General features: G+C 47.5%; 1 protein-coding gene across 2 annotated transcripts in view; it reads left to right on the forward strand.

Annotated features, from left to right (window-relative positions):
• TDRP (testis development related protein) overlaps positions 1–4,917 on the forward strand; it is a 141,228-nt gene extending 136,311 nt beyond the window's left edge. For both annotated transcript variants that reach the window (XM_050800218.1, XM_050800219.1), the window contains 2 exons: positions 89–192; positions 1,971–4,917. In XM_050800218.1, coding sequence (XP_050656175.1) covers positions 89–192; positions 1,971–2,316 — 450 coding nt within the window. In that variant the 3' untranslated portion in view covers positions 2,317–4,917. The remainder of the gene's footprint in view (positions 1–88; positions 193–1,970) is intronic.
• The last annotated feature ends 10,005 nt before the right edge of the window (positions 4,918–14,922 follow it).

Here is a 14,922-nt window from a genome sequence, read left to right on the forward strand (position 1 = left end):
AATTTCAACTCCATGGTTATTGGAGTAGAAAGCAGAGTTCTATTGATTCATGACATCACATTTGACATTTTTCTTAACCTTTTATTAGGTTCAGGGAGCAAGTTTCCGAGGTTGGAAAGAAGTGACTTCACTGTTTAATAAAGATGATGAGCAGCATCTCCTGGAAAGATGTAAATCTCCCAAGTCCAAAGGGTAAGTCACAATTGTGTAAGAAAATGATCATTTCAGGAGAGGGAGGAAGTCACTGAGGAGGTAGAAGTGAAAACTTGATGGCATAAATACAGTGTAACTGGACACGCTGTGGGGTGTGGCAAGTCCCTGTTTCCCTCCCCACTGCGTCTGTCCCTGTTGAGTGGCAGATGGTCATGGACTTCGTGATGTGTGCTTCGGAGTTAACATCCCCCTTGTGAATAAACAGAAATGGGCTGGGCACCGTGGCTCATGCCTGTAATCCCAGCACTTTGGGAGGCCAGTGCAGGCAGATCATAGGGTCAGGAGTTCGAGACCAGCCTGGCCAACATGGTGAAACCCCGTCTCTACTAAAAAAAAAAACAAAAAACAAATTAGCTGGGCATGGTGACATATGCCTATAATCCCAGCTACTTGGGAGGCTGAGGTGGGAGAATTGCTTGAACCTCTGGGAGGCTGAGGCAACAGAGCAAGACTCTGTCTCAAAAAAAAAAAAAAAAAAGAAATGAGTTGCGTTGTTCGATGAAAAACAAACAAACTATACTTTGGATAAAAGGTCATGAGGGTCTCTGTTGGCATTTTGAAAGGTTATGGAAACGTGGAAAATAACTTAGAATTATAAATTGAACTTATTAGCCTTACAGCAGCCTGTAGCCACACTTAAGATTTTTAGTAGTTTCAGAAAAAAGCCAAATCAAAACAGCAGCATCAAAAAACGACTGTTAAAAATGCAAAGGATTGACTGGTAAACTGTAAAAGATTTTAGAAAATTTAATAAATTTAAACTGTAAAAGATTTTAGAAAATTTAATAAATTTAAACTGACCTTGCGAATTTATCATCAGTGTTTCAGAATTTTAAAAGTGTAAAGTTGAAAATATAAGTTCAGTGACTACCCAATGATATTACCAATGGCATATTTACTCTGTGTTATGGAAAGTTGTTTGATTAGAAGATGAATCCTGGTGAGTCGACAAGTACAGAGTTTGCTTTTGTTTGAGGACTGTGGGCCCCCGGTCTGCTTCTCTGCACTTTTGTGCACTGAGGACAGACACGTGGCCTGGCGTGCTCTGATGGAGCTGTGACTTCACCAATCCTCATCTGTAGAAGACGGGTAAACTGGTTCACCTGCTGATGAACTGGTCAGGTGACCTGCTAATACATCAGCATCTGGAAGGAGAGGGCCTGGGCACTGGTGTTCTTACAAATGTTCCCAGGTGATGCTCACGGACAGTCAGGGTGAAGAGTAGTTGAAGATCTTTCTTCAGTAGCTGTCGCTCACTACCATTTCCTTTTTATAGTAGATGGTGTTCTGAATTCTTATTTTTGTTGAGTAAATTACCTACTAAATGCTTGACACAACCTTGCTATATTAATAATCCAATTGCAAACCTATTTGAAAAATTGAATAGATTTCCCTCCTTGTTTCTTAATCTAGACCCTGGATTCTCATAGATCTGATTTGCTCAAAATCTTGAGTACTACCTTCCTATTGCCTTGAGGATCTCTCTTGTGTAATAATACTTATTTCTTGTCAGAACTAGTTATTTGCTTATGTATTGCCAAGTGGTGTCCTAAAATATGGCTTTTACACACTTCATTAACAACATGTAGTGACTGATTTTTCCTTAACTTTAATATTTGAAACTTTTCATATAGACTTGTGTTAGTTTTCTAAACAATTTTTTTAAATTTTAAAGAATTTTATGTTTGTAAAATGGATACAGCTTGAGGCCCTAAGACCACTGGGTCACCAACACCTAACTCTTTCATCTCCTATAGAACTAACTTACGATTAAAAGAAGAGTTGAAGGCAGAGAAGAAATCTGGATTTTGGGACAATTTGGTTTTAAAACAGAATATACAGTCTAAAAAACCAGATGAAATTGAAGGTTGGGAGCCTCCAAAACTTGCTCTTGAAGACATATCGGCTGACCCTGAGGACACCATGGGTGGCCACCCATCCTGGTCAGGCTGGGAGGATGACGCCAAGGGCTCGACCAAGTATACCAGCCTGGCCAGCTCTGCAAACAGCTCCAGGTGGAGCCTGCGCTCGGCAGGGAGGCTGGTGAGCATCCGACGGCAGAGTAAAGGCCACCTGACGGACAGCCCGGAGGAGGTGGAGTGAGGGGGCTGCGTGGCAAGTGTGCCCCGGCGTGGTGGCCTTTTATTAGTATACCATGTAGTTGTTGAGTCTTTTCTGTTAGAAGGAATAGAGTCTACTTTTTGCCTATATTTCATATTTGGACCTCTGTTTCATTGTTTAATGAACTCTCACACACACTGTGACTCCTTGGTGAACACATGCAGGGATTGTACATTTGATTGCCTTATTGCAGAAATACCCATCAGTCCATGTTTTGCAGAAACTGGAGATGTGAATTTTTGATGCTGTCCCATAATACAGCAGTAATGATTTGCAGTTTGCCACAAATCATCTTCATGCTGCTCTCTGTCGTCGTTCTGTTTCAGGACTTCTATCCCTTTTTCTTGTGTGTAGCACATACAAATGCAGCAGTCATGCAGTTCTTTTCTTTTGCCAGAAAATTACAGTCAGGAGGTAAGATGAATCTTCCAAAGTTAGGTTAAATTTTGTTTAACTTGACAAATTAAACTTTGTTCTTATTAAACAAATATTTAAACAAATACTGGAAAAGCAAAGGTTATATTTGGGTGTAAAATGTCAGTATCTTAAAATGCATGTTCATCTTTTGCTGAGGGAGGAATAGCCTCTTGTGTGTGCACTGGATAGTAACCATGGTTCTTTTTTGGAATTTTATTTTTACCTCTTTTGAACTTCTAAATCGGTTCCTTTATTTTCTTAAAACATTTGCTCTCTCTTTTGTTTACAGATTAAAGAAGTATGATGATAATTTTATTTAGGAAACATTGTCTTGCTCATTATAGAGTGAAGACTGTGCATAAAATACTGAAGTGCCTCTTTTTTATTAGGCTCATATGTTTGTTCTTGCAAAGCGAGATGCCGATTGTGATTGGTGTTAGATCTGTAAGAAGCTGTGTCTTCTCCACAAGAACCAACAGCCAGTTTGAGAGCATCTCGCGCTTTCTTTTTCTGTCTGCTTTACTGTCCTTAACAATGTGATCCTGCACAGTATCAGGTGCCAGTTATGTGTCCCTGGCAGGTTGGCACTTATCAGCAAGTCCTGCAGATATCTATCTTAGGTAAAAGTGGTTTGAAAGAAAAGGTATATTTTTCTTTTTTGTTTAAAAGCAAAATAAAACCTCCAGTTACACTGTGCATTCCCCTCACATACAAACAAGACACACACCCTTTCCTGAGTTGCTCGGCATGCACTTGTGTGCTGTTTCATGCGTGTGGATGTTCCTTCCACTTGTTCCTGTGGAATAACTGAGTGTGCCTGATGGCAGAACACACTGCAGTGTTACCAGCGTCTGCATGTTTTTTTAATAGAACAGGTTTACTTGATCTGTCATCTGTTATGGGAAAAACAGCAATTACTTTTGCATCAACCTAATACATCCATTCATCTAGCTAAATCTATAATCTGTATCAATCGCTTATACCTATCAATCATCTGTATCTATTCACCTGCCCTCTGTCTGTCATCTCTCAGTCTGCATCCATCTAGCCTTCTGTCAATCATCTACTTTTTTTAATAGAATAAGAAGTTTACTTATCAAGTCTTGAAAGGGGGACATGCTTCAAGTGGTGTTCAAACAAAAATTCCAGTTTGTATTAGAACCTTGAAATGGTGAAGTTGTGGAGGTTTTCTTTGTTCCATAATACAGAGACAAGTTCATAATTTCTAATGTAACAGTTAAGTTGACAAATCATAAGTTTCCTCAGGTAAACAGTCGTAACTGTCTTTCTCCCTAGAGAAGTGCTTGCTGGGATAGTAAAAACATTCACCATTTCATGACTTCTGCAAATACTTTCAAGCGGAAGTCAGTGTAGGCTTGTTTTTGGCTAACATGGTCTTGCTGCGCAGGAATGTAAACACTGTGTTTGAAACTCTGGAAATCACACGTGTGTGGGGAGATGGGGACGCTGCCCACGTAGTGGGGAGCTCTGTGGTGTGATGGCAGCGGTTGCTGTGCCTCTGTTGGAACGCTAAGTGCCTGCAACTCACGTCAATCATAGAATTGTGACGCACAGTTGGCAAAATAGTTCTTTATGCTATTTCTCAAAATTTGAGGACAAACTCAGATTGGGATTGGAATGTGCACTGTAAATCAGATTTTTCTTATCTACAAAGACTAATGTAAAAATGATTTTTTCTTCTGTGCCTGATTAAATTAACTGTGGTTTTTAATATAAATATTTATTGGTGTGCTTTGGGAGAAAAAATATCTTTTCTTGAAAGAACTTACCAAAGCAAATTTGTTATCTTCACAAGTTAATGGGAGAATGTGGTTTTTATTCTGGGTGTTTGAATTGTGTAAACACACAGCTTCCCTGTGTGGAGACAGTTGTCCTGTGCTCCTTCTACTGTACTTTTTAAATTTTTTAATAGGAAAGTGATGGGTTTCAGAGAAGGGTTCCTCCTTAGTGTTGAGGCTTTTTAAAAATAAAAATATTGTTTCTAAGCTCTTTCATTATTGGTTTGCATGATTACTGGCATCTGCTTACGATGGCTTTAATCACTCAGAGCTAATGGCACCTTTCCTATTTAGCCTCATTTTAGAATGCAGTCAACACATGTGGACTTTTCACGAATAAATGAGCAACTTCAACCTTGGTTTTCAAGATGTGTCTTTTGCGTATTTGAATGGCCTGTGTGTGACTGAGTCCTCGGTGCAGGGCCCTCCACTCTGGAGGGCAACAGTGTGGCGGGGCACCCCACCCCGGCTGCTGTTTTTGGTTCTTTATTTCATGAGTTCTGTCCTTAAGCAAGATTTTACTCCTCCGAGTGGAGAAACATGAACATAGTAGCAACAATTCTTTCTATTTATCTTTAGGAAAATGACCATCTCTTAAGAACAAGTCTTTTAGAAAGCAGCGGCCTGTTCTAGAGAATGCTGCTCACTTCCCGTGGGAGCGGGACCCTGGAGCCCGCAGTGCCTTTGAGGCTGTTTTTTGGGTGCAGATGCTTTGCAGGGAGGCGCAGGGCTGTGTGGGATCCCTCTTCTCAGACCTGCATCCTGAGCAGGTGGACTCCCCGGCCTTCCTCGCTGACCTCATGGGTGAGTGTGGACTGCACTGTCACCTCCTCCACCCTCGCCGGGGAGCATGGATGGCATGGGTGCCCACTCTGCCCCCCCAGCCTTGCCTGGTGCCCTCAGAGCCTAAGCCTGAGCTTCTCACCCACACCTGCCATGTAATTCCGATCGTCCTCTGGCTGTCTCACAGGTGAGGGAACCATTCTGCCCTCTCTTACTCTCCCAGTTTAGTTTTAGCCATGAATGCGCTTTGAGTTTTTTTGGTCATTCTTCAGTTGATATTTGCTTGATCAACCAAAAGACCAGCCAGCAGGGCACACTTGAGTCAGCTCTGAAGAGATCAGTTGGCTAAGGTGACTTTTCCAGATCAACATTTACTTGATCATTTTCAAAAAACAAAAAAAACCCTCAACTGCAGAGTGCACTCTAGTCTGGGTGACAGAGTGAGGCCCTGTAAAAACAACAAAAAAATGCTTGGAGTAGTCCAAAGGTTGTTTAAACAGTGCTGAATGACTGAGATAGCTTGCTGCTGCTGTTTTTTTCCTTCTGGTAAAAAACCAGTTTTAGCCCAGCTGATGAGGTAGGAATGCACTGTGAGCGGCCTCGGCCTCGGCCTCGGCGGAAACGGAGTGGCCCTCCTCATCCAGGTGCTGTGTTGCTTGGTAGAAGTGTCTCTGCCTGGGGCTGCGACTTGCGACGTGAACTCTCTGACCCAGCACCCGCCAGAACCAACATCTGGGGATTTAAACTGCAGCAACAAGTGATTCCCCTCTTGGCCTGCGGTTCTGTCATCCCAAAATTGTTCATAGTGGTGGATATAAGACATCAAAACGAGGGCTGAATCAGATGAAATTATGCTCAATTCAGCCTCAGATTTAAGTGATTTATTGTTTTGTAGTTCTTCAGACCTACTAGAGCTGCTGTGGTGGCTTTGTCAGTGGTTGGCAGTGGCCACCAGCCCTCACCCTGCCACTGGGGCTTGTGCATTGACATCTGGTTGTTGCTGCAGCCCTGAGGGGCACAGGGGCAGGCCACCGCCACCACCTCTCACTGGCCGCTGGGCTCAGGACTGCTCTGATGTTAGGGAAGCTGCAAGTCCAGCCAGTTGACTGCACCTATTTAAGGAAAAGCACTACTCTGTTACCTGAGAACCTTTGAGATTCCTACTGTGAAGGAAGAATCACATGGAAATGAAAACTTAAGCTTTTAGCTAATAACAGAAAAGTGAACTAGCTTTTGGCCGTTGTCCAAAAGTGTAAAATTCTACTGAAAGAAGACAGCTCAGTACTTCAAACATTGGAGCTGCGTTGTTTGGTAGCCGAGCAGTCTCTGCAGTGCCCGGCAGTGCCCTGAGGCTGCTCAGTGTGGCCCTTTCACTGAGGCCTTGGCCCGCAGCACCAGCCCTGAGAAGGGGTCCCGGCTGCTGACTTCAGGCTCTTTTCTGTTTATAAAGTCAGAGTGTTCTCAGAGGGCTTTGAGGAGAAAATAGTGAAGCTTGAAGGATATTGGTGAATCTGTGAAATACTGAATACTTCCTAATCTTAGATTAGGTTTTCTGCATCTTAGATTAGTCTTGAATAGCTATAAGCAAAGGCGCTTGTCTGTTTAAACACTTTAATTATAAAGAGCTAACGGCAGGAGGCACGGGGTTTGGGCGGGTGAGGGGCCTTGCGGAATACAGCTGGTGCCCATCAGCCCCTGCTGGGAATTCAGCCTCTGCTGGGAATTCAGGACTCACTGGTGTAGTTGCTGTAAAAGCTGCCACCTCCAGGAAGACAACTCTGGGTGTTTGTGGTGGGGGTGGTGTAGACAGTGACATTTCCCGTGAGGTTTGGGCAGGAATGCGGGGCCTTGGGAGCGAGGCAGCAGGCGGGCAGGCGGGGACGGGTCCGTGCTCAGAGCCACATCACCCCCCGGCAGCATCCTGAAGCCCACCGAGAACTTGGGCTGAGTGGTGTGGCCCAGCGTGGGAGGCAACTGGCACCACACGTTTCTCCGGTAGCTTCTTTGGCTGTGAAGTGTCCAGGTTAGGGGCTGATCACCACCACTTCATCCGTGACCCTTTTTCTCCTGTCTTGAGAGGTCAGCGGAGCGGTTCCATGGAGCCGCCCTCCCTTCAGCCCAGATGCTCACACCAAGCTTCCTGGTTGTCCTTCTCGTCCTGGCTGTGTTCAGGGTGTTCTTTCTGTGGGGCGTCTCTTCCTTGCTGGGCTGACAGCCCTGGGACAGCAGGGACGCCACACCCCGGGGCACACTGCTAGGGACCCTTGTGTAGTGAGGAGCCAAGAGCAGCTGCTGTGGAAGGAAGGCGATGTTGACTGGGATTACCAGTACAGGTCCTGACAACTGGAAGGTCACAACTAGTATCCAGTGTGCCTGCCTGCCAGGCATCCCTCTGCCCATCCTGAGGTGGTGATGATGCCACCTGTGAGGCCCCGTCCTGAACTCACCACCGTGTGGGTGTTAGTTTGCACCTCCGCCTCAGAGACCCTGTTCCTCCTGCACAACGGGAAGCAGCAGGCCTGTCTCTTAGGACTGCTGTGAGTCACTGCGATGGCCCAGGAGCCTGCCACGTTCTGAGGTCGTGAGCACAGCACCCGTTGTTGTTACTGGGAGTTCTTAACCTGCGGGGGGCGGGGACTCCCTCTAAGGGCAGCACGCTGAGTACTGGCAGCCTTATTGATCCAGTCCTGCGGCTAGCCCCGACTCTACCTGGGAAGCCACAGGCTTCATTCACAGCGACAGCCGAGAAGGTTTTACTTTTAAATGGCATCAGCAGGTAGGTAAGAGTTGATGACGCTGCTGGCAGGTGAGGGACCGGCTGTGGACTTCCATCCCTGGTTCCACCTGCCCGCCTGGGCCAGGGTCTCTGAGATCTTGGATGTGGGTTTTATCTCCTTGTTGTCAATACCTGGTGCTTTTATCTATCGTCAGTACCCTGTACTTTTACTTCTCTGCTATGTTGACTCCTGAGAACATCAGATTTAACAATGCATTTATTTTAAAAGCCACTTTTTCTTGGCAATCTGTATTTTTTAACACAAGACAATCTGATGTTAGCGCACTGGTGTGGGCGGCCTTTGATGAGGCAAACCCACCTTTTGCTGCCACGTTGCCTCAAGAACACGGGTCATCTGGTGATGCGGACACATTCCCGTTGGAGCTGGAGTGTCCCCCTTGCTGCTGTGAAGCACAGTAAGACGTGATAAATGATACATTTTAATAGTTGTGTTTAAATGAAAGAATTTTGGGGTGAATTTTACCTCTGTTCTTAATCTTTCTGGAATGTGTCAAAAAATATTAGAAAAGAATACTGACTATTCACAAAGAAACACGGTGCGTGTATACCTGTGGTGCTTCCTAGATACGCCATCCGCTGTCTCAGCAGCTCCACCTTGGATTGCGGGGAAGCGAGGCAGCAGCTGGAAGCCTGGGGTCCTGCTGGTGCCGTCTCTGAAGCTTCGCCTCTGCCCGTCACGTGCGTGTCCTGCTGTCTGGCTGCGTGCGTGCTTCATGTACCTGCTCACCCTGAGGAGGTGCAGCTTCCATGTGGGCATCATGGGAAAAAAGTCGTAATTTACCAAACGGAGGCAGGCACAGCCTGGGGTGGAGTCAGCTCAGAGCAGTCCAGGCACAGAGGAGACCGCCTGCCAGGCAGGAATGTTGCAGTGTCTGGGGCTTTCTACTCCACTGGGTTGAAAGCCTTAGGGGGCGTCAGGTCCGTCGCTTTCCGTCTCAACTTGAGCACGGTGAGCTGAAAATGCACCCCTTGCTGACCCCCGCTCCCTCCCCAGGTGAAGGCCATTGGCCTCCCAGAATGTCAAGCTATTAAATTTAGGCAGTGACTTGGCACAGTGAAAGGCTGGGCTGGGAGGGAGGTAAACAAAACAAAATCAGTTTACTTCCCCCGAGGAAGTAAACTATTTTTGATTGAATTAATATATTTCAGTTCCCTGAAGTGGAAAACTCCAGCTCATACGGCCAGCTGTGTTTGAGGATTCAACTAAACTTTCTGCCAAAAAACCTCAGCTGAGAAATAAAACTAGAAGTGAGCAAAATGGAAACTTATTTAGGTTGTTTATGTACTTGTTCTTAGGTTATTAAAAAATAATCTAATTTTTAAACAGTGACAAGTGGCAGGGCTGCCTGACCATGCTGCCTGCCTGTTCCTGTGGGCTTTGGAAGGAGGCTCGGCTGCCTCTGCTGCTGCAGTCGGCTGGGATAGGCTCAGGCAACATCTATGTGAGCTCCTGTTGCTTTTTAGGGAGGGGACAGGTGGAAGGGCTTAGAGCAGCAACACCAGCCTGTGGCCTTGCCCTGCTGGGCCCCAGCAGGCACTGACACCTGTGTGTGCCACACCCGTCACACACCTGTGCTTTGCCCTTGCCTCCCTTTGGGGCCTTAGCACAGTCCTGCAAGGCTGGCATTGCTGTGCCCATTTTGTAGATGCTGAGTGAGGTCTGAGAGTCCCGCTCTTGAATGCCTGGAATGAGTTTGTTCTGTTGCAGGTGGAATGACAAGTGATGATGGGGGACTGCAGGCTGAGGTGGGGAGGAAGGGCAACCTTGATTCAGTTGTGGCTATGTATGCAGCATTTCCCAGGAATGAGGCAAAGTATCACAGGTGCAGAGAAGCTCACAGACCACCAGGGACAGCCTGCTCAGGATGGGCAGGCTCGAGGCCAAGGCCACGTCCCGAGTCTGGGCAGGAAAGGGCTGTGCCTGCGCCAGGTCTGAGCCACTGTGAGAGTGTTGGGGCTCCCTTCTGGAAGGCGCCTCCCGCTACCATGACCTCTGGCGTTTCCCTAGGGGGGTCCCCCTCTGGTGTGGGTTTTGGGGTCAGATGCTGAAGTTGGGATCTTTGCACCAAGGCAGACACCTGTTTGGCTCTGAGTTTGTTTTGAAGCTGCTGGGCCCTGATGGGGTTTGGTGCTGTGTGGTTCTGGGGCCTGTGTGTCAAGTCTGGGCCTCCCTTGGCCAGGTGGGTGGCATCCTTTGTAAGGTGTGCGGTGGCCCGAGTACTGTCTCAGGAGGCCATGGCCTATGCCAGCAACATGAGTGCAGCCTGGGCAACTCCCTACTCTGGGCCTCTCTCTACTGATCTGAGCTGTGCTCTGTGGGGTCCACTTGTGGGCCCAGCCTCAGCCTGGCCCGACTGCAACATGTTCTATGAAGTACTCAAAACACGATCAGCTTGAAGGCGCACCCTTCCCAACCCTGGCCTGCTGCTGAGGTCAGGGTCTGAGGTGCTCTCCGTGGAGGAGATGCAGCTTTCAGGCCTGCATCCCAGCTCTGCACGCAGCCCCTGCCACCTCCCTCCCAAATGCCAGGAAGCCACTTTTGTCTCCCTCCATTCTACGTGAAAGCACCTTCCCAAAGCTTCTCTAGTGTTTCAGGGTCTTGGCCCAGGGTGGTGCTTTCACTGGGACATGGTCCCCAGGGTTTGCAGGAGCCAGATTTGGGTCCCCTGCTGCCTCCCAACCCCAGATACCATGGCTGCTTCCTGTGCACCCACCGCATAACAGCCACCCTCACAGGACACCCACAGGAGACGCCCGCGTGACAGCTGCACTGGCTCCTCCCATGGCTGAGCCCTGGGCCCGGGGAGTAGAAGGCATTGGAAGCAGAAGGGAGACCTGCCCTGGTAGCATGTACCACTGGGGTTCTGAAACGCCCTTCCATTCACAGGAGAAAAGTCAGGGGTGTGGTTGGGGCTGGGCCTTCTGAACTTCAGTTCTTGGATTTCTCATTTTTGTCACACGAGTGCCATCTATTCTGTAACATACTTAATACTCTTTAAAATTGATTAAAGAATTGCTTGCTGAGGAAGCTGGTGGGTGAGGACAGGGTTGGGGATGGTGGGAGGCCCTGTGAAGAGGGGCTTCAGGGCTGGAACTGCCGAACAGCCAGTGGAGGGGCCAAGCCTGGAGAGCGTGGGGCAACTCGTGTGGGAGGTGTTCTCGGGCAGGCTCACCTGCAGCCTCTTAAAGCATGTGCTTTCATAGAATCCTCTTGCAGATCCTGAGGTCCCTGTGCCACCAAGGGTCCAGCTCACCTGGCTGGCTCCTTGGTGCCCTGACCCATTGGGTCCTCTCACCTGTGTGCCACCCCCAAGAGGCTTTTCTTTCTTCTGAAACAGGCCCTCTTCTGTGAACCACTGTCCATTGCGGTCCCCTCCCGTTTGTTTTGTTCATTTTGTTCATTTTCTACTCTTGCTTGTTTCTCCCTTGACGCCATGAAGTCCATTTCTGGGTCTAAATGCTGGTTCTCAACCCTAGAGAGGATCAATGTCCGCACATCAACAGGAAGTAGAGCCGGTGGCATTTCTACCTCACCCAGTGAGGACCAGGGAGGTTGTGTGAGGTGAGGCACAGCTCTTGGGGGGGGGGGGCTAGTGTCATACCCCCAATCCTGCCTTCCCTCGAGGCCAAGGCTGGGCCCTGCAGGGCTTTGTCCCATGGGCAGACATTTTCATCAGAATTAGGTGCTATTTTCTTTGTGTGGAGCGTGGATTTGATGGAAGGTCATGTAGCTCGGGGAGGTGGGAGCCAAGTCTCTGGACAAAGTGGGAAAACTAGTGGGTTACTGAGTTTTGAAGACATTTCTAGGGCAACAAGGTATCTTTAGGAATTTGGTCCATGGCAGCCTTGGGCAGATATTTAAAAAGACAGGCTTGAACCTGGAATTTGCTTTTAAGGTCTGCCAGCTGCCCAGGGTCATAGGTTCATTTGCCCAGGCTCCTGCACATTCTGATTTTGTCTGTTGGGGCCCAGGACACATGGAGTCTCTGTTCAGTCTCTATCCTTAGAAGGCAGCTTCAAGCCGGGCTGTCAGAGCTGACAGTCAGCACACGATGGATGTCCCCGCTGCCCTGGACCGTCTTCCTGAGATTCTGTGTGCCTGCCCACTCCTCCCAGAGTCTGGAAGTGCACTGCAGCGTGTTCCTCCGGCTCCCAGAATCGGACATCCGTTTCATCTCGGAGGAGCACATCCTGAATAAAAGTTATTCTAATTTTAACAGCAGGAAATGCTAAGCTCAATGGTGAACTAGAAAGGCCGTCTCCCAGCAAAGTCTAATGCACCTTAGGAATGTGTGACAATTTATTTGTTTTTATTAAAAAATTTTCTTTAGAGACAGGGTCTTGCTCTGTCACCCAGGCTGGAATGCAGTGGCACGATCAGGGCTCAGTATAACCTCCAACTCCTGGGCTCAAGTGATCCTCCTGCCTCAGTCTCCCGAAGTGCTGGGTGTAGGCCACTGCGCCCAGCCATTGTGACCATTTAAATAGTGATTTTCCCTCAGTGGCTCTGACACAAGAAGCAGACAGGACAGGATGGGGTGGAGGATCGTGGTCAGAGTTTTACTTTTTTCTCCCTTTAAAGTGTTTTTCATTCCTGAGGCCAGTGGGGTGAAGGAAGAGAAACAAATCACACTTAATCCTCAAATAGTGGTTAATTCTCATAATTAACCGTGTGTATTTTAATTTGGCTTTTTTGGGGTGGGGGGAGGTTGACAATTTCAGTTTTTAAATTTTTTATGATGAAAAAATCTATGCAAAAGTATATAGTACAATGGACACCCATAAACTCAGCTACTGAAATTCAATAATGGTTGTATTTGTCATATTTGCTTTGTGTGTGCATACATATATTTAGTTAACCATTTAAAAGTAAATTACAGACACCATATCACCCCCAAGTACTTCAAGATGTATTTCTTAAAAAAAAAAAAAAAAAAGATGCTGTCTGCATAAGTGCAGTATCATTGGCACACCTAACAAAATTAATTTCCTATATCATCTAGTGTGTGTGTGTGTGTGTGTGTGTGTGTGTGTGCGCGCGCGCGCCCAATTGTCTGGAAAATTGGAAAATACCTTTTACCTGTTTTTCCCCCAAAACCATGATCATGCATCATATATGGTGGTTCTGTCTCTGAAATCTTCTCATGTTGGAATCAGGAGCCCCCTGTGTCCCTCCCTTCCCTCCCAGCTTTTCCTGAACACACTGTTGTTTGAGGTGTTTAACTCACTCCTCCATCCTTAGCACTTCCTACAAACAAGAAGTTGGATCTAAAGGCTGGGTTAATCCCAGCTGCTGCTTTCTTTCAGGGTAGCTCTTGGGCCCTGTGCACAGCAGGGTCACATGGTGTCTGACATCCACCATTAGTGGTAACATTAGGCTCAGGTGGTAACAACTGGATCTTTAACCTTACTCCCTGTATTCCTTAAGCGTCTCTCAGTTGTGCCCTCTCTATGCTTCTCGAGGGCTGTATCCTGGTACCTCTTCTGCAAGCAGAGAGCCAGGGATGTGGCCCACGACGTGGGACAGGTACCTGCTGTCCTCCCTCTCAGATCCAGAAAAGAGGTCACAGCAGTGAAAATGCAGGTGAGATCATTTGATCCCCCCCCACCCCCGCAAATGTAAGCAGCTTTGTGGTAGGCACTAGCAAACCAATTTCCATGGGAATTAGAAACATGCTAACCACCCTGAGATCAGAAGACACTGTTCTGTTTCCACGCTACAGGGATCCTGTGAGTGTGACTCATGTCACAGCCCATCACCTTCCCCTTGATAGATCCTGAATGGAGGAGGAAGGAGAGGAGAACTTGAAATGAAGGCTGCATTAGTGGACATCGCTCACACAACAGCCAAGACGCTACAGAGCCCCTTGCTTTCCTGAGAGGTAACATGATTGTGTGGCCTTTGGTTATAAAGCTGTGTGAAACTGAGTAAGTCAAACTTAATTCAAACTTAATGCCATTGGAACTTTACTCTGGAGTCTCCAAAAGGGAAGAGGGAAGGAGGAAGGGGTACAAGGGTTGAAAAGCTGAGCACTACGTTCGCTGTCTGGGTGATGAGTTCAAAAGTAACCCAAACCCCACACCATGCAACATATTTATGCAGCAGAGCGGCACATGTGCCCCCTGAAACTACAATTTAAAAAGCACTCAGAAAACTGTTGTGAGTATTGGAAGGAATGCAGCTATGCAGCTGGAGCCATGACGCATGCAGCTGCAACCTCTGCCTTTCTTTCCCTGTAAACGACCAAATGCACTGGAGACGAGGCCCCTGAGATCACTGCTCCTCACTTGGTGGAGTGCACCATCTGTAATGATGAGCACTGTCTTGTCTCCATTTCTCGTGTCTCTTGTTCCCCAAATTCCCACCCCCTCCTCCAGGGCCTGCTCTGACTATCCCGCGGGCCGGGATAGTCCTCAAGCTGTGTGCTCGAATGCACTCGACACTTCCCTGTATTTTCTGAGCCTCATTTAAGGCTGACAGCTGATTAAGTTGTACCAGCTGTCCATCAGGTAGATCAGAGTCCAGGGCAGTGCCCAACTCTGTGTAGACATGGGGGCCCCAAAGAGGTGCCTGTCTGGGTTATGTACAGAAAAACCGGTTTACTAAATAAGCTGGTGTTTTGAAATGTGACACTTAACTTTTTAGAGGGAAAACATAGTCACTGGGGAGTGACTGCACCTCCGGCTTTCCCCACACGTGGCTATCCTTTCAGCCACGTGTGGCAGTGTGCACCATCTGCTGGAAGAGCAGGGTTTGGGGAAGGGGTTAACAGATAAGGAGCATGAATGGTG

This window comes from Macaca thibetana, chromosome 8 (assembly GCF_024542745.1).
Source record: "Macaca thibetana thibetana isolate TM-01 chromosome 8, ASM2454274v1, whole genome shotgun sequence".
NCBI classification, from domain to species: domain Eukaryota; kingdom Metazoa; phylum Chordata; class Mammalia; order Primates; family Cercopithecidae; genus Macaca; species Macaca thibetana.